Source organism: Corapipo altera, unplaced genomic scaffold, assembly GCF_003945725.1.
Source record: "Corapipo altera isolate COAL_440 unplaced genomic scaffold, ASM394572v1 150, whole genome shotgun sequence".
NCBI lineage: Eukaryota > Metazoa > Chordata > Aves > Passeriformes > Pipridae > Corapipo > Corapipo altera.
In genome coordinates, this window is record NW_020884941.1 from 2,456,468 (window position 1) to 2,476,298 (window position 19,831).

A 19,831-nucleotide genomic window follows, 5' to 3' on the forward strand; every position below is an offset into this window, starting at 1 on the left:
TCTTTAAAAATCCATAACTAACACAGATACTTGCACGCTCCGGTTTACAGCTTGCGAGGGTTTAAAGGATTAGCCTTGCCCCTTTGGCAGCCAGTAATGAAAGTATGTCAAGTTCAAGGACTGAGAGACAGTCAGAGTGTACAGGGCAGAGACGTTCCAAAGGGCTGGAAGCTAAAACTCCTGACCCGGAACAAACGTTGGAAGGCAATGCTCGTTCATCCACAGTCAGAGAAGGGGAACTCAGCTCTACCAGCTGCACTTCATTCTAGATGTGGGCTTTACCCAGGATTTATTAGACACTCTTCTGGCTATACTGAGGGTTTGGGATACTTTGGTTTGTTTTGGTTTTGGACAAATGCTGCCTGTGTGAACTAGGACACTGGACCAAAGCTTTCCTTCATTCCCCCGAAACTTCCTGCATTAGATTAGATCCACCAGGCACGTGGATTTTATCCTAATGACTCACCCACCCAATTCTTTCTGATCCTATTACTGCACTTCTGTTTCAGTCACTTGCCAGCAACACCACAATAACTCTACCTGCTTCTTTCCAACTGAAAATCAGAAACCAAACCCACTTTCTGCCACACAGAGGTTAACTAAGGAGTGCTATTTTCTTTTGTCTTGTGACAGCTCCTTTAAAGACAAAGCACTCGAGTCTAGGTGACATCACTGCTGTCATCTGAGAACAAGCACCCTAAGCTGTAACTTTCATATTTCCAGCAAGATACTTTCCTAAGAAAATTCAACCCCTTCAACAGAAATTTTTGGTTTACTTCTTCAGGAATTTCCAATTGAATATAATTTTGTAACTTACCACCACTCTTTAATTTCTTAAATAATGTAATTGTGTCTTTGTCAGCACCACTGTAAAATTTTCTGTATAAAACTGCTTTTGACCTCATCCCTGACCGAGCAGAATTGGAGCTTGTCCAAGTCTCCATCAGAACTCTGGGGTTTAGCTCAGATAACTGCTAAAGAAACTGATACAGGAAATTAATTAGGAAAGTAATTTTAAACATATGGGACCCCATCTTGATCTACAACAGGTTGCATCTGGGGGTTTTCAGGATACATGCAAACAAGTGGCCTAGAACAGGACATTTCCTCGAGGGATTTGTATCCCTCACCATTGCACCACTCCATTGGGTAAGCTGGACTGCTCTGAAGTTCACAGTCCTTGCTACGTGGGTAGTTTTAAATGTAAAGCATAGGACAAGGTGGTAAAAGAGCATGTGCAGATACAAATAAGATGGCAAACAGCAGGGGAAAATTTTTAAGAGCAAGGAGCTCCAGGAAGGACAAGCAATTGAAGTTCAAGCACTCCTGCTGCTTTATATTGCATTATGTCCTCATAATTGAATTTTAATAAATGCTACAGCTTCTTGCAGCCAGATGCACAGTTCCTTTTCACACAACTGCATAAATTCCAATAGTTAATAATTTAATTAGTCCCACAACTAAATGCTAATTAACTCAAAACGTGAAGAAAAAACTAAACAAATACAACCTTTTATTACTTTTTTGTTCTGATCACCTCTAGATTTTGTTTTCCTAAGGCCTTCTATTTTAATTCCAGCAGCAGTGCTGTTACCTAATGCTTGCTATCAACAACAGACAGCTCTGGCAAAAAATTGGCTCTTTCATTATATGACTTTATTAACTTATGATGGTGATATAAAACCTCTTATCCTGACAGCTGCAACTCTCATCGTGTGTATGACCACAGCTATCATCGACTTCAGGAGCACTCACAGCAGTTCAGAGACTCTGCACTGACTGGATGGCCTTTTATCACAGACTTGTGAAATGAAGCCCTGCTCTTCAAGGAGCAGAAAGAAAAACATGCTGTATCTAAGTCTTAAGAAGATAATACTTTCATGTTGTGATTTTTTTTTTTTTTTAATATGTCAGGATGAGCCTCATTCCTCAGGTGCCACTACAACAAGCTGGATAATACCACATGCAAGTCTAAAGGGACAACTGTGTTTTCTCTAAACTATACTCAAGTCTCCTAAAATGAGGCAAATTTGATTTTTGAAGATTCAAACTCATCCTGCAGCAGTTCTCAGATGCTCTGCTGGAATTCAGCACTGCAGTTTCCCCACTCCTGTATTAAGCTGTTCCCCAGGCTGGAGCAAACAGCAGTGGGACTGTGTGACAGGCCTTGTTTGCCATCCCATGAGGACACGCTCCATCAACCAACACTGAACCACAGATAAAATTCTGCTATCCACACCATTCCCTTCTATCTCTCTCAACAATCCTTTAATACCCTCTAGAATACAATTTTACAGAGCTGTCTTCAGAGACTGACTTTTCAGTTATCTCATACGTGTTTGCACCCTGACATGCAGTCACATCTTTCAGAAGCCCCAGCTCGCTACTGTTTCTTCCTTTTCCATTTCCTTTCCAGAAGCAAAACCATTTCATTTACATCACAGCCATCAGTGTGACAAAAGTACTATGAACTAAAAGGTAAAAACTGTATTCAGTCACTTGCAATATTTTTATTTGAAAAATAAAAATTTTACAGAACCTTAAGGAAAAATCTTACCTGAAACTGCCGTAGACTATGAGGAGAATAGAAATCAGGAAGGTGGACACTTGACTGGAATCCACAAGGGAATACGCCCTGGAATCAGGAAAAAGAAGGCAGGTGTGTCATCATGAGTGTCCATTTCTCCAGTGCCATTTGCTAATTCTTTTTCTAATCATACTACAAATAGAGAACTGGATGACAAATCTTTATGGTAGCTCTCTCTGAAGTTCTCATTTTATCCAGGAACATAAAACCTGTACCTTGTAAATTAATTTTTATATTCCAGACTGCAGCGTGCAAACCCTGTACAACCACCAAAGGGCAGCTCAAAAGCCTTGTGGTAATTTATTCTGAACTCACCAGATTCAGATTTTTTCCCTGAAACTCATTAAAATTGCTTTAATTACAACTACTGCAGCCCTGCACATCGGTTACAGTAACCTGTTTTCCACAAGACTTCTTACATCTCAGCTGACAATGGTTAAGTGACAATACAGCAGTTGAGGCTCATTTAGGCAGGGAGAAAAAAAAAAAAACAACAAAAAAAAGGAGCCCCCCAAAAGCAAAGCCCAAATGTCACAACAGGCTGCAATATTCCTTTATTAAACCACAGACAATTCCTTCCCTATTGCATCTTGCAGACCACTTGATACAGGATTACTGAGGGACATCTCGGCAGGAGGCTTAAAAAGCAGCTTTATCTGGGTTGATTTCCTGCTCTAACACACTGTGGGTAAAGCATGGAAACAGGAATATTAATATAGCAGAGGGTCACTGTGCTGGGAGGGCACAGCACTCCCCAACTCCCAACAGGTTATCCACAACTTGTGCTGAAGTAATGGAAAAGAGCAAGACCAATCCCCAATGGTAAGTGCATTATATCCTACAAAAAGGATAACTAAACATTTCTGAAAACCAACCAAAAGGCTTAATTTCAACAAGACTATGGATATGGAACAAAGATAATTGAATTACACGATTGTTCCAAATTAAGTATCACTGAGCAAATAAAAACTGAAGATACCAGACAGTTACAGAATCACTCATCCCATCCCCAATTTAAAAGCAATTTAGAGAAAATTTCCAAACCACCAGACACACAGTTTAAAATACTTTCTTTTAATACATAAACACAAATGCGAATCTTCTACTGCAGAAATTCAATATTAAACATCACTGACAAACAGCCTCTTTTAGATGAAATTATATACTTGTGAATTAAGCTTTTAAGAAATTAGAAACTACTTTGGCTAATTACCATAAATAACTTCAACACAACCCCACACTATAAGTGAAAAACAGAGATCTTATTTGCTCATAATGTTGGCCAACACATAAAACCAATCTTGAGCTTTATATATTTAATTTTTTTGGTCATGTTTGACCTTTAGTTCCCAGGCTGTGGAACAGAGGTCTTAAAAGGATCCATGAAGATCAAGACACTGAATTGCAAATACATGCAACATGGAACTCAGCACTTAGAACCAGTGTATATATAAAAGTTCAGGTTCTGCACAATAGTTCACAGCATATTATTTTTATCCAGTGGTTAGAGCTAAGCTCACACCAAAAAAGAACAGCTTAAGGATAATTACACTAGTTTTATGTCCCTCACCCAGCCCTGTGCAAAGGGAAAGTGAAGCTTTGTATTCTGTTAGGATTTGAGAATAAATAGTGGAATTCCACTATTAAAAGAATATTCAGAAAATCCACATTTATGAGGAAAACAAAATGATTGAGAGGAATTTCAGCTGGTATCAAACATGTCCAGGGTTGTGCACTGAACTTCATTAACTGATGTTCATAAAATTGCATCTTCACAAATTGGCAAATACTTTTGAGATGAACAGTGTTTTCCATGTAATTCATCATTCAGTGACAATTTCGGAGGCTAGGATAATTAATATGCCATTTCATCATAATTACTAAACATTAGTCAAAACAAGGCTGTAAATGTTAAAAATATTCATAAAACAGATGAAATATGGGTGATACCCAGATCAGGCCTGTGCATAATCCATTCAGTTTTGTACCAGATACTGAGGGGGCCCTTTGGCACAATGAAAGAAGCTGAATAAATGCAACCCCACCTCGAGCACTGATCCAGCACACCCCAATCTGCTGCCAGGCTGCAGTGGGGAGCAGGATTCTGTGCAAGGGGGAAATGGGAATGACAGTCCAGCCATCCTGCACAGGAGAAGTGCAATTAAAAACTCATCACAGACCAGTGCCATCTCCTGCCTTCTCCCCACAGAGATCTCTCTACAGCAGGACATCCTAAAAACTCGGGGTTGCTGTCACTGCTATGGGCTGGGAAAATTCATCCTCGCTGATATTCCAGCAAACAGGGCCAGGGAGGTGCAGTCACACTTTCCTTCTTCCTGAGGCAGTTGGAAAAAGAACAAGGCAAAACACACACTGTATGACAGGCTGGGCCAAGGGAGCAGCTCGGGCATGTCCAGATTCCAGCCAAAGTTTCCAACACAAGTAACCCACAAACAAACTCCAGGAATAATTTTACAGTGCGGAAGTGAAGCTCATTGTAATAAAACCCTGCAACTTTTTAACATCTACTTTCCCTACGTTATATAAGGTATTGCACAAAACCTGAAACCAGAACTGCTTCCTAAAATCCTAACCACTGACTGGATAGACAGTTCATTAAGTGACTGAAAATCCTGGATTCCAAATAAACACTTCCTAACACATTAATCTAGGCTAGAGGTAATAAGCAAATGACTATCACAAGAAAGAATCAAAAAGTAAGACTACTTCCAAGTTTTTAATATTATTCAACATGACAGTGATCTGTAAGCCCATTAGTAATTTTTACTGAAATTTAAACGACCTTCTGCAAGTCCACCAGATTCCATATGCATATAACTGGATTCTCCTATAGGCATATTTCAAATATTCAAGTTCATATAGTCTCACAGACAAACAGGGCATCAGGGCCATGTTCTTCTCAAGTGGGATCAAGCCAAAACCAAAACAAAACCCCACACTACTGATGTTTTTCAGAAGTTGCAGCAGACTTTGTGCAGCCACATTTAACCAGCCTTCCACTGCACACACAGAAACGAAATCAGCTTCCTTCTAACAAGGTATTTTTGTAAAACTGTTTAATCTTGGAACAAGTCATGGAAACTTGTGCACATAAAACGCCTGTAGCAAGCCTGTGCATAGTTGTCCCTTGACTTAAATACTGATTTTAAATGCAATTCTTAGTAATTGCTACATGACAATCCACAAAGAAAATATCATTATTCTTCATTCTCAATCTGAAAATTAATACTGGGTAAGGTCATGCTGAAGGTTCCTTTGAAGACTGACTTCAGTCAGTTCAGGTGTGTGCCATGCTACAAGAACAACTACCAGCCTGGTTCTGCACTCCAGTACATATCAGAGCACTGCTCGAAATGCAAAGTCAACACTGGTTTTCCCAAGGAAGCACATTTTTTAGGATTCTTACGCTGAAATTCAACATCCATGTAAGGCTGTTGGTTTAGAAGTTATTTAATCAGGCTATCAGATTCTTGCTCAGTCAAGTAACAAATAACTAATGACTAGACCCAAGTATTTTATAAAACCAAGCACTCTGCTGCCTTAAGTCCCTTTTCTCAGCCAGCCACTGAGAGGTGACTTCCCAAACACTTCTTCTGGTTAAGATCTCACTCTGAACCTGCATCTTTACGAGGCAGAGATCAATTTTCACAAATTCTCTGCCATGAGGCATCTATTTCTGGCAGCTCCAGGGGCAAGTGCTCCGAGCACAGCGCCTGCGAAGGGCGGGCATGCCAGGGCAGAGACACAGCGAGCACTGTTCCATAACATATTCTGTGAGTCTGCCCTACAGCCATACAGTGCAAGTATTGTCTGGACAACAATCCAAGCAGCGAGCTCTCCAGCCTGGCACAGACTGCTCCATAGACCTTTACCTACAGAACAATTCCAGGGATGCCCGGCCGCTGGGACACACCACCACTTCCAAACAGCAGCCATGCAAAACACACCCCGCCACTTACAGCTGGCGTTCCAAGCAGGACTCTCCTCTCTTCTGGGAAAACATGAATAACTTCTGTATTCCCAAGGGAACAGAGACCCACTTCATTCCCAGCTAGAGAAGATGGGAACCAGCTAATGGAAGTTGCCACAACAACAGTAATAGTGCCACATGAGAGACACTTGCAAGCTCTTTTCTCTGCATCAGCAGCTGCAGGTCTTTTCCCCTGTCCCCCCAGGTCCAAGCTCACCTGTCTTTGGGAACATTCACCCCACAAGGTCTGTGCCATCTGCCCACTGTTCTCCTAGTCTGTAATTACTTTTTAATTTCTCTGGCTTTGTTTTTAATTTTGCACTTCCACTCAAGAAAATCGCTCTGTCAGTGCAAGCACTGGTTTTCATGTTTCAGATGAGCAGTTTCTGGGTAACAGTCCTTCCAAACCAGCAGAACCACCCTCAGGCAAAGCCTGGTACTTCTTTTTGCCCTCCCTGTCGAGCAATAAATATCTGCAACTTGCTTTGTTCAGTGAAGACCCAGAGAAAGGCAGAACTAGGAACAAAAGGTGTCTCTAGCTGACAGTGCAGAGCGTTACCCTCGACACAACCCACGTGTCACGGGCCAGGCTGAACTGACCACAAGCCAAAACACTGCCATTACAAAAGTAACTTCTCATCTTTTCCAGACACCTGTTCTTCTTCATACCGTGCCTGCATAACCATCTGCAAAACCACACACAGACTGGGGAACCTGTCTGCCTGAATAATGATGAAGAGTGAATGGGAAACTTTCTCAAGAGATTCAGATTCCTGATACGGTCCGTTTCTGAACAGTGGCAGCATTGGCCTAAGCACCCCCAAATTACTGCCCAAGACATCAGGGAAGTTTTATGTAACTAGAAGGAAAACCTCTTTCTGTTTGCACAAGACACCTACTAAATGTATGAACAAAGAAATTCAGCCCCTCGATGTTTCAGGAGCAAATATCACTCCCCTGACTTCCAGGTACAAGACTGTGAGGAATTCTGCCGAGGGGGGAATGGGAAGCCTGTGCCCTGATGTTTCCATAGCAATCCAAGCTAAAGGCCTTGGACATGGATCATGGTCATACAAAAGCTGCTGTAACAGCAACAAGAGAAACTTTCCCTGCCTTTACTGTACATATATAAGAATGCAAACAATGGAGCAACAAATAAATCACATCAACTTTAAAAGTGCAGCAGATGAACTATGTTCACTAAAGTTCACATGAAGAGAGAAGATTGCATTTCATCACATATTTTCCTTTATCAGTGATCATAATATCCAAGAGTTTACAAGATTAAGGAAAATAAGACCATAAAAGGAAGGTGAGCATACCAGATAGGCTGGAATAAGGATGGATTAAAATAGAAGAGCTTTTGCTTTGTTTAACGGGACCAAATCTACAGCTTCCCATCATTTATCAGAGAATCACAGAAATTCACCCTGATGGGAACATAAGGAGATCATTTAACTCACTGATCTTACTCTGGGGAGCGACAATCAATCAGTCATGACAGGTGTTTATCTCATCTGTTGTTTTAAAACACTCACTGGTGAAATTAGAAGACTTTCTTGACATATAATGTAAGTCTTTGTGACTGCAGTTTTAGTCCACAATGTTTCTCCTATACAAAAAGTCCTTCAAAACTCATGGGGAGCTTGTCATAACCAACCTCATGTGGGGTAAAATGGATCCACACATGAATTCACTTGCATACTTCAGTTTCTGAAAGATGTGGCTGCTCAGGAAGTGACCACACAAAACTTCAAACACTCTCCAGCCCACATTAAAAGCCAGGGCTATTTACTCACCCAGTCTGGTGCTCTTCACCTGCACTGCAAATATCACTCTTATTTTTAAATGTCCACTGTCTCCTCCCAAGGTGAGTACAATCCATGCCCATCAAAACATGCATCCCAATTCTCCTTGAAAGAAAACTCATAGGTAGTAGCAGCATTGGAAGGGTGATGATGGAGCTTCTCCCTCCTTGCCCTGTTACTCACCACAGATTTTCAGAACTCTCTGAATGCACACCCTCAGTGTGAGGGTCCCCTCTCAGCAGACAGTCAATTCTTACAGAGGGAAAACAGAAAGAAAAAAAACAACAAAACAAAAAAACCACCAACGAAACCCAAACAATCAACTTCTGCTGGAAATCTGGTGTTAAATGTCAAACTCAAGGATGGACACTTCCCCCTCCTCCAAGTGTTTTAGGTACTTTATAACCCTCCTCCAAGCGTTTTATGTGTTTCAAAAGCTTTGTTGTGTGTTTATTACATCAGTGATTGCTATAGCAATAGAAAAAACAAAGTCAAGAAATACCAGTTGGTAAATTCAAGGCAAGTTGAAGAGTATTTTGCACTTCCCCTGTTCCACCCCAGGTTTTTGAGCCATCAACTCTGTGTAGAAAACAACATTCACCTTCACACAGCTGCAGTGACCCCAGGCAGGTGTTTTCTTTCCCTCACAAGAGTGTGCTGCTCAGGAGGAAAACACTGTCCTGAATCTGTGTGTCTTGTACACTTTTAAAACATTCTGCTATTCCTCCAAAGAAGTGTGAGGTAACTCAGTGATCAGAGCAGTTCATGTCTCTGCTGCGTTGTCTGTGAGCCACCACTGCAGAATTAGTTACGAAGACGAACAAATCAAACCCAGGGACTCCAGAGCACGGCCCTGGGGCACGTGGAAGAAGAGCACTCCATGGACATGGAGATCAATCACTGCTAATTGCACAAATATTCATTTTGGTTGGAGGGTGGACCCCCTCCACAGGTGAAACCAATATGACTTTTTTCCTTTAGTGGACTCCAGGTCAAGGGTATCACTAAAAAGCCTCTTTCAATGCCCTGAGCGTGCACGATATACACATATTTAAGAGCCTCCATTAGGCTTGCTGCCAAACCAAAGTTAAATCTGAGTGGAACATTTAAAGGTATAATTTGAAGCGTGAAGTCATAGTACCCACAGCTGTAAACATATCTCAACACTATTCCATTCTTTAGGGTGATTCATAGGAAAAACAAGCAAATTGCTATGGCTTCCCCTACATTACAGGAATAGCTTGTTTTCTAAGGAAAGTTTACAATTTCATCTCATTGTCACGTGAAGATAAGGTCTGGTAAGTCTGAGTAACTTATGGAAATATGTATCATGGTAGGAAAAAAAAACTTTAAACAAGTTTAAAGTGAAACAAAACAAAAAGAGAGAAATAGGAGTAATTTGAGATGTTCCACTAAAAACAGACTTTCTTACAGACTTTGTTAGGGCTCAGGCAGGCATTTCAATTGGTAACCAGGGAACAAGTCTGCTGTTTATCAGGCAGAGAACTCAGAACAACATTTTCACACTATTCCATACCATATCCATATATATATATATATATATATATATTTACATATACAATCTTAAACATCAGTTCCCTCTTCTACCCTTTCCAGAAAGCTGCTTTCCTAAAATTCTCCCTGCAAAACCAAATTCTAAGCTGCCAACGAAACTGCTAAGAGCAAACCCTCCTCTGAGCTCACTTTGTGATGAAATTGGAGTGTGTCCAGGGAGGCATCAGGAGACACAGTCTTGAAAAAAAAAGTATTTTCTGTTAAAAACATTATCAGAGCTACTCTCTTGGTTTACCCCACTGTTTGCCAGCACAACAAAGAATTACATGTTTCACAGTGTTTCAGAATTACAGCCACTGGAAGATTTCCAGATTTCATGCTCAGCTTGGAGCACTCGTTTCCTCACAGGAATGGGGGCACAACTTCCAGTCCCTGCATGGAAGCATAAGAATACTTTGCTTCCTCAAAGGAGCATTATTCCAAACCATTATTCCAAATTGTGTCCATATACCTTAAAGGTATTTTCAGCTCCTGACCTCCCCGCTGCTCCAGTGGAACCACACTGAACAGGGTATTTGGGAGCAAAATTTGCAATCAGTGGTTCATGGAGAAAAATTACATCTTCACATAAGTTGTACTGGACACACATATCTGAGTATTAAGTAGCCTGAACCAAAATAAATATCCAAAACCCTATTGATTATCTTTGGCATTGCTGTCCCAGAAAATACTGCCTTTATTATTTTGTACTCAGTGGGAGTCTGGATACATAATTTTCATCTCTTAACTACACACAGAAGAAATTACTCTTTTGAGGTTTATTGAGCTGTTGAGAAGGGTTGTTTGGTTGATTTGGGTTGGGAGTTTTGCTCTAAACCACACAAATGAAAAAAGACGCGGGAACCGCCCTTTCTTCTTTTTTTCTTTCTCAAAGAAACAAACAACGAGATGTCATGAAAAGCAGGACATGCTTTTACTGCCAAATATATGTCACCACCAGCCAAGAATCCTCTCCAGAAGCAGATTTTGAAACTGTATCACAAGTATTTGTGACTGCAAACTTTTTTTTTTTTTTGGAAAATGTGAACAAAACATCCATGCAACGATGTCTGCGATAGGGGATCCCTGTGGAAGAAGATGTATCATTTCAATGAGTTAAGCCAACAAGAACATGTGGAAAAACACATTTGATATCAAAACACAGACTAAGCGAACATTTCCTCAATTTTTGTATTTTACTGTGTCATGCTTATTTTAACTGAGCTGTTTCAGATCAGCCAACTTCTTCCAGAACGCTGGCATCCTACTACAGACCAGCCCCAGCAAACTGCTGAGCCCTGGTTTTATTTTTTAAAAACAATTATTGCTTTTATCCTTTCTTGACAATTAAATCTGAAGGACTCCAGCCTATGACAGGATTTGCCTGTGTTGGTTTGAAAATTGAAAGCTTGAGGCAAGAAAGTCCAACACTGTAAACTGTATCCCCCTTCAGTCAGCTCACCTCTGACTTCAGCAGCATTAACAGAGCTCTGCCAATAAAACCTTCTTTTCCAAACACTTGCCATTACAATTAGTTTGGGTTTTGCCTGTAAAACTTATTTTATTCATAGGCAGGAGAAGAAGAAAGAAGTGGAAAAATGCACCTAGCCCCGTTTTTGTGTGGGAGGTTCATCCCAGTCAGCAGCTGCACCATCAGCAGGTGTCAAAATGGACAGAGGGAATCAACACGTGGCCAGGGACAAGGTGGGACTAAACCCCTCCCAGGAGCAGCTTACACTTGGACCTGGTTAAGCACACTGTAATACACACACCTGAAATCCAAGCTTTGCAGGAGTTCATGGAGATTAAACAAAACTAACCTGTTTTCCTGTAACCAACCCTGCACACAGAAGGAAGTGCTGCTTTAATGAAGTTAATTTTCAAAACAGACCACAGGTACTGTAGTTGCTGCAACAGATGACAACATTTTATAATATTTTGTGCTGTTTCAGTCCTTTCAGATTTGTTTTCACAGTAAATTCTACAGCTGCAGCATGCAGTAGTATCCACTGAAAACTAATCAAATTCTGTGTTCCCACAAGCCCTTTGAGCACCTGTACTTTTATAACCCACAGTTCTGCAACACCTTTGCTCCCACCACAGAACAACACCTTGAGGCACAGGCCACCCATTAAAAAAACTGTTCCTTCAGAATGAGAAAAAGACATAAAACTCATTTGCTGAACTAATTAAAGAAATTGTACTGCCTGTAACTGCCTTCATAGTTTATCAAAGCCTTCAGTGCACTGCAGGGGACACGTTCAAGTTCTGCTGTAGCACCACAAAAACTGGCCAACAAAATATGAACACGATGCTTTTGTGGAAGAATTCAAATCAGCAAATGTCAGAACAAGACGTAAATATGTAATTACGAAAATGTACATAAATATATGTATGAGCCATCTGACTGAGCAAGGCTGCAGCTCGGCCACAGGAGCGAACTGACCACACAGGAAGATTCTCCTCGTGTAGAAAACTGTTTCCACGTTCCACAGATAATCAAAAGGACAACTGGAAGGAGGGAGAAGAAAGGAGGTCAAATCAAGATCTGTTTTACGCACAATCCTCTCTCCCCAGAGCCACAAGTGCATTTCTTTGGGTAAATTCTCAGATTCCAACAGGCCAGTGAACTCTGCAAAGGTCAGGCCAATATTTAGCCTACCCCAAAGACTTGCTGAAACAGCTCTTCTGTCTAAATTACCACTTTCAACTGTATGGATTTTCAAAAAATAGCCCTTTTTACATCAGAAAAAAGGCAAATCAAGGGTGTGGTTACTGTAATTTAAGTCTACAAAGTACCACTGTGCAAACTGCCTACAGTTCTGTGCTGGAGAGCCTCATCATGATCCAAATAACACTGTGCTCTCGGAAGGGCCCTTTGGAAATGCCAGTGGTTATCCCTGGTGCAGGAAAGCTTCCTGCAATTTTGATGGCTAAGACCCTTTTGGATTATTAAGGTATCAATTTATACCCCAGTTATTTGTGCAACCCAGAGTTTTCAATCCCCTGGCAGTACAGCTCTGCATTAGACACAAGGCTGCTCAGTGCTGGCTTTTTGTTTTATGCAGTTACAGGAAAAAGATAAAAACTTCCCCAAAATCTTCACCTTCGGCTCCCACCTACGTTTTCATCTCTGTAAATCTTTTTATACAGCACAGAAAAGCTCATGAACCACGACTACAATCATGTAAAACAGGAGGACAGTCTGTGTTTTGTAACACTCTCTTACACACACATACATTAAATTACATTTTCACTAAAAGGAAAAAAAATCAAACAATTCCAAATAAAAGAAACCAAACAAAACACTCAAACCCAATCTTCTCTACCAGATATTCCCAGACCACCAAAATAAGCTCATAAAACTGGACATACTGGACTAGCCTTACTTTTGAGCACTTTAAAACTGTGACACTCTGACTTCAACTTTTTCTAGGGAAGTGGGGGATAGGAAGACTTCAACTCCACACTTGTTCGCCAGGAACTACAAAAAGCTTCTCAGGTCTATAGTAGACCAAAAGCTCTACAATAGTATCTAATGCAATAGTATTAGATTACTTTGGCACACACACGAAGTCAAACACCTAAACTGAACCAATCTATTCTCTAAACACACAAATATGATCAAAAGGCATATTGGTATAAGCAGAATTATCCATCATTATTCCTGATAATACAAGAAAAAAGTGCTGGTGGGGGAAAAATGAGCTTCAAGTGAATGAAGGAACTGAATCCAGAAAATGTAAGGCGTGTTTAATTTCTTCATTGAAGCAGAAGCAATGACTGAAAAAGCCACCCCTTCTACTTTGCTATGTAAGTGAAAAGCAAGGAGCTTAAAAAGAAACAAAACCCAACAAAACCAAAAAACCCAAACCTTCCATGCAGTTAAAAAGAAAAGCTTGAAGTAAAATCTCACACCTGTAACATTATTGTAATGATAATATTCCATAGTTCCAGCACTTCATTTGTAGGAATAATGCACTGCTGTTCACTAAACCAGAAACACAATTTGAAAATAATAAAAAAAAAATCAAACAGCAACATAATTTGCTGTTTGAAAAGCAAATGCAAGGCAACTTCTTTACAAAGAATAAACTCCTTTAAACAGGCAAAAAAAATTCAAGCATCACTAGGATCTACATTACCAGTGTGTCAAACAGCAGCTTTTCACTCCTGAATGGATCCCACCCAGAGAGAAGGCACAAAGCTGTACTTGAGCACACCACGATTCCCATGATTAGCTCTGTTAAAACCGAGGCAGTAGAGGGGGGAAATTAAGTTTAAAACCAGGATTTTCTTTCTGTTCTGATGCAACTCACAGCCACAAGCACAGGACACACTCCACAAAGTCTCTTAATCAACGGGAAGGAAAGGTTATTTTACCCGGTGTAGAAAGCAAACCCAAACAAGTAAATCACAGAGTGAGGGGTATTTATTACAGGAGGAAAAGTCCTGAGTATAAAAGCATAAAGCACCAAAATGACACACTCCACACGAACAGAGCCAAGCAATGCAGCCTGTTCCCAGGGTACCTGTGCCAAAGGCTTGGTGACTCAGGGTAGCACAAAGCTTGGCAACACAGCTCCAGCTTCAATTGTTAGCATGGCACTAAATGCATATAAACAGACTCTAATGCAATTATCTTGTTAAAATTGCATATGATTTAGTACACAAGTCAATTAAGGTTTCACATTATGAGCATTATGATTTCCCCACAGTACTGAGCCTACTAATACCAGTATTTTGGAGACACTTCTGTAGTCACATTTGTTTTCCTGAGGTGTTCTCTTCATTTCTCTTCCTTTTAGTCACCCTGAGTAAGAGCACACGATGCATCCAGCACAGGAAGGAGAGTGGAGCCTGTCACTGGGATGAGTGCAGAGAACAGTTTCTAAGATGACTAGGAGAGATAAGAACTGAGTTTATTTAGCCTAGAAAAATACACAGTAAGGGGAGAAGCCAGCTCACAGGCAAAATGAAACACCACATGAGGGAACTCTGAGATTAAAATGACCTAAAATTGTGTTGCTAACAATAGGGGAATTCACACTCTTTCCAACACCAAATAAACTAATCCAGTTGAACAATTTTTTTTCCCTCTCAAATCCAGTTTCATTTTAAGATTAACATCTCCACAGTCACAAAAAAACCTACTGATAACACAAGAGGTGGCAGTTCTTCCTTTTTCATGCACTGTGCTTTTGGGGGCAACCAAAACCCAAAGAACACAAAGCCCAAAAGGGACTAGGTGCAAATGTATTATCCAGTATGCTTTATTTTATTCCTGAGAAACAAGAAAAAGAAGGAGAACATGTCCTACTGCTCCTTTGTACTCACTTATTCTAAACAGTTGAGGTTTAATGAAATGATAATGTTCAGACAGATTATTAGAGGTATCTCACATGCTGAGCTGAGCTTCCAAATGTTGAAATCCTTATTAACAGCAAATTTTCTTAACAGCAGTTGTGATGCCTTCAATATTGCATCACATAAACCTTCTGGACAAACTAAAGTATATGAGTCTTCATGTAAAAGACCGAGTGAAATTTATATTTGACCAGCATCAAACTACAGTCACTTCAAAATTCAACTACTTTTATCTGGAGAAATTGTCGTTTCACTCTGTACCATTCCACTTCTACAAACACAGAATTGAAACCTACCCCCCAAATCCACCATCAGACAACACAGAGGGTGAGTCTGTAATATTTCTGCAAGCCCAGGGGTAACCAGGTTCAAAAGCTACCAGAAATCCCAAACAAAATTGAAAGATTATTTTTACTGGACAAAATATTTGCCTTTTAAAAAGCCAATTTCTATGGAAAGGTATTAAGATAAAATTACACAGGAAAGCAAGTTCTCTCCTGCTTCAGTTCATCCACTGACTTGCACTAATCATTCTAAACATACAACTGACCCTCCAAGGCTAAAGGACCCAAGTTGTTCCGTTCTTTTCCCACCCCCCCTTAGTGTAACATGCCTTTTATTCATTAATTCAAGCTGTACTCATTTAATGGGTGTCCCAGGCCAGACAAACTGCAGCACAGCAGAGCAGAGATTCACTTCTAAAGGAAGTTTTTACTTCAGTATTCATGAAATGCTACGGCAGAGTCAGATCAGATCTCCACCAGCACAGCCCTAACCCAGACAGAAAGCCAGGCCAGCCCTCAGGAGCAGCCACATCAGATTTTTCAGGTGTTACTGAAAATCCTGACAATTCCAGCCACGTGAATAGAAAGGAAAGCCACATAAATGCAAGGCAGGTTAACTTCTGTTCTTCCCATCTTTAACAGAACTGGTTTGAGAAGTGCAAACTGACACCTCTGCATGAGTCCTTAAGCCCACTGAAACAAGGGTCTCCAATTTTTTACATTAACTTAAAATAGCTTCCCTATGGATTAGGGAATTAATAGCTCAATGCTTTTAGGAAAAGCACAGAACTGGGGGGCTCCCCAGGGATGCCCAAGTAGGAGCAGGCTCAGCACGACTTAATGCACGCCCGGCATCCAGGAGCTACTCTAAGGCAAACACGGGGTGGTTTGGAGGACAGGCTGCTGATGCCACAGCACAGGACTCAGCTTTCCAGGAAATTCTACATGCTGGAAGCACAAATGCTGATCCTTCACCATCTGCTTCCATTCACGTTTTCATGTAATGTATGTAGTAAATAACGAAATACAGATCAAAGTGAGTGACCAGATTTAAGCATTTCAGGTAAACCAAACAGCCTTTTCAACTCAGCAACAGCCTCCTGCCACCACCACGCAAACAAGTGAAATAAAATTGTGTCTGTGGGGAGGAGCAATCCCTCATCACACCAGCAAACACACAGCTGGAGAGGCAGGAGCTTTTCAGAGGCTTTGATATCCTCTGGGGGTACATAAAACACCCACACATCAGTTAGTGACAAAAATTGCCTCTCACCAGAAGTGTATTTACCATCATATCAACAATATTAGAAAACTGGGATAGTAACAAAATAACATTTGAAAACCCGAAGTTTTCCTGCTTAAGGAAAAAAAAGCAATGTATAGAGCTAAAGATACTCAAAATGTATTAAGAAAATGAAAAGGGGATGTCACAGTTCTCTAAGCAGCACTGGAAATGGCGAAGGGGGAAAATTCCCCTGAGCTGCAAATGTAATGTTTCAGCAGTCAGTGCTGCTGAAATTTGGATTTTCATAATACATTAGCATATTTGCATAAGACTTTTAATCTAGTCATTCAAGTGAGGCAGCCAGGATACATTTTAAAAGCTCTATTCTGTATAATTAAGGGTGTAAGACAACTCATAAAACAGAAATCCGCCTCTCTATGAAGTTATTCAAGTTAAATACATTTAATTCACTTAAGTTCAGGCTTTTATTGATTTTTCCCCGTACACATACAATGTAAGTGGGAATGCCTTAGAACCACACATACAATCTTTTCTATCCCAAATCCTATATTGCACCTGGAACACTTCTTTATTTTCTGAATCCAGAAAACTCTTTAACAGTGATAGAGAGCAACTTTTTTCCAACCAACCAACCTCAATCAAAAATCTTTTTTTTTTTTTTCCCAGTCAGAATGCAAACACCTGGAGTCTTAGAAACATTACAAATGTATTCCTCGTGTCCCCCATAACAATTGCTCTGCTCAGTTCCATCCCTGTTCTGGATTTGAAGTCTCAAAGCCACCTACAAAAATACTACTGAGCTAAATCCTCCCAATATCCTCCTGTAATCCCCAGAGGGACCTTAAGCACCAGACCAGTCTGAAAATACCAGAGAGCCCTGGGAAGGCAGAGGTGACACACTGTTGGCCTGCATTGATATTTCTGCTGATATTTCTTGCTCAGGAAAAAAAACCAAACCAAACAAAACAAACCTTCCTGGAAAAGATTTTGTAGTGAACATCCAGATGTTTAACCTTCCTAAAAATAACTGAGTTCACCCTTGGAACTCTCTTGTCATTCCAGAGCACCCTTCAGGCAAAAGCACTCACATCAGAACCAGAAGCACATAAACTCAACTCCAGCAGAAGTTAAACTCAGGAAAATGCAGTAGCAAGATGACAAAGCTGACTCAAACATTAGAATTTTTGGTTGATTGTTAGTTTAAGTCACCTACTAAATTTAGACACAATTCACATTGAGTTTGTCACTTTGCTTTGATTCCTGTACCTAAAAAATATATGCTATTTTGAGTCCATAACATTACAATGCTCTTTAACTTTCACAACATTATTTGGATTTGAATGATGAACAAAGTAAGCCCAGTAATTTAAAAATATCACTTAATTATCCTTACTATTTTATTTGAAAACTATTTTTGTGTAAGAAGTAAAGCACCACGAGGATGTAGGTGACATAAAGCTGGTTTTAAAACACTATGTGATGACTGTTTGGCATTTGGGGGACATTTAAAGTTAAGATTTTATTCATGAGAAACTGCAACTTGTGTTGCACAGGATTAAGCACAACAACAATAAAAACAAAATCACAGCAGCACAAAGTTTCAGATATTTTTCCTGCCTGTTTTGTTTCCTGTATTTTAATTTTCTGAGACTTCTAAAGCAAAGTATCTGAAACGCAGGAAAAGGCAAATATTACGTAAAATGGATGAAGCTGGGTAACATCTTCATGCGAGAAAGAGAAAAAAATGTAACAAGAAAGTGACAGATGATTTTTGGATGAAAAAATCGAACTTTTCTTCAAATGATTTTTTTTTTTTTTTAACTCAGAACTTCTGGTTTGTCCAAATGTCTTCCTCTAGTCTCTCCTGAAATTACTGTAACAGTACAACTCTTGGAAAGCACATTTTCAACCCCAAAGTAGTTCTAAAAATCCTGAGCACACCGAGCCAGGCTCCCACACCCTGAAGGTGAGGGCTCTCGGGGGTGTGATGCTGCAGGAGACGCCGAGGTCACACCCGGGCGAGTCAGAGCCAAGGGCTCAGGCAGCAACCAGGACCTGCTGGAACCTCAGCAGGGCAATGGGAACGTTTCCCTGCTTTTTGAGCTGCTGTGCTCTCTACAAAAGTGTGTGGGATGTTCAGTGAAATGGTTGCAGCAAATGGACACAGAGGTTATTTTTGTCCCTCAGCCCAGGGCACTGCACTTCCCAGCCCCTGCTCCCTGCAGGGAGGGAGAGGGGCCCGTTTCTACCAAGGGTTTGCAGGTGTCCCCTGCTCTCTCCATTCACTTTAGGTATTTATGCAGTCCTAAATCTGAACTTTAAAACTAAGTTGATGTGAATAGTCACCCCATAATTTCTGAAGCGTATACAAGTAAGAATTCAATTAATCTATATAAGTTTTGTATATTATTTTCTTTCATTAATAATCTACTGTGAAGGCAAGAAAGGTGGGGATTCACACTAGTATGATTTTAGAAAAACTACCTACAAAACATGCAAGCAATCCACAAGAGTTTTCACTCAATTTAGCCCATGATGAAGTCTTCATTCTTTTCTCTTTCAGCAGCTCTCACTTATTATGTTCACCTAAGCAACCCCATGGGAAGTCAGAGACGTTACTAAATATTAGAAACTCTGTGGAAGGCAAACGCTGGATTTGACCAGGAATGTGATGACAAAGAGTCTGCTCTAGGCTTCTTTCATGTTTCAGAAAGCCAGTTTGCTTTCAGTTCCTTTTAGGGGGAGAATGACATAGATTCCAGAGGCGTAGTCAGCTATATGAAATCTTGTTTCACAAAACAAAATATGAACCACAATGTCCACTCTCCTGGGAATGAAGGAGGATAAATATCTAATCACAAAGGAAAACATTATATTTTATTAAGAAGGTAGACCAGAAAAACATTCTCTTTTAACATCAGGCATTTCATTTGCTGCAGTAAGTGTGCAATGGCAGCACTGCCCAGTTCCAGACAGAGTGCAGCATGAACTAAC

General features: G+C 40.4%; 1 protein-coding gene across 2 annotated transcripts in view; it reads right to left on the minus strand.

The window, feature by feature from the left end:
* SPPL3 (signal peptide peptidase like 3) overlaps positions 1-19,831 on the minus strand; it is a 54,713-nt gene that overhangs the window by 19,680 nt on the left and 15,202 nt on the right. For both annotated transcript variants that reach the window (XM_027661594.1, XM_027661595.1), the window contains exon 2: positions 2,558-2,635. In XM_027661594.1, coding sequence (XP_027517395.1) covers positions 2,558-2,635 — 78 coding nt within the window. The remainder of the gene's footprint in view (positions 1-2,557; positions 2,636-19,831) is intronic.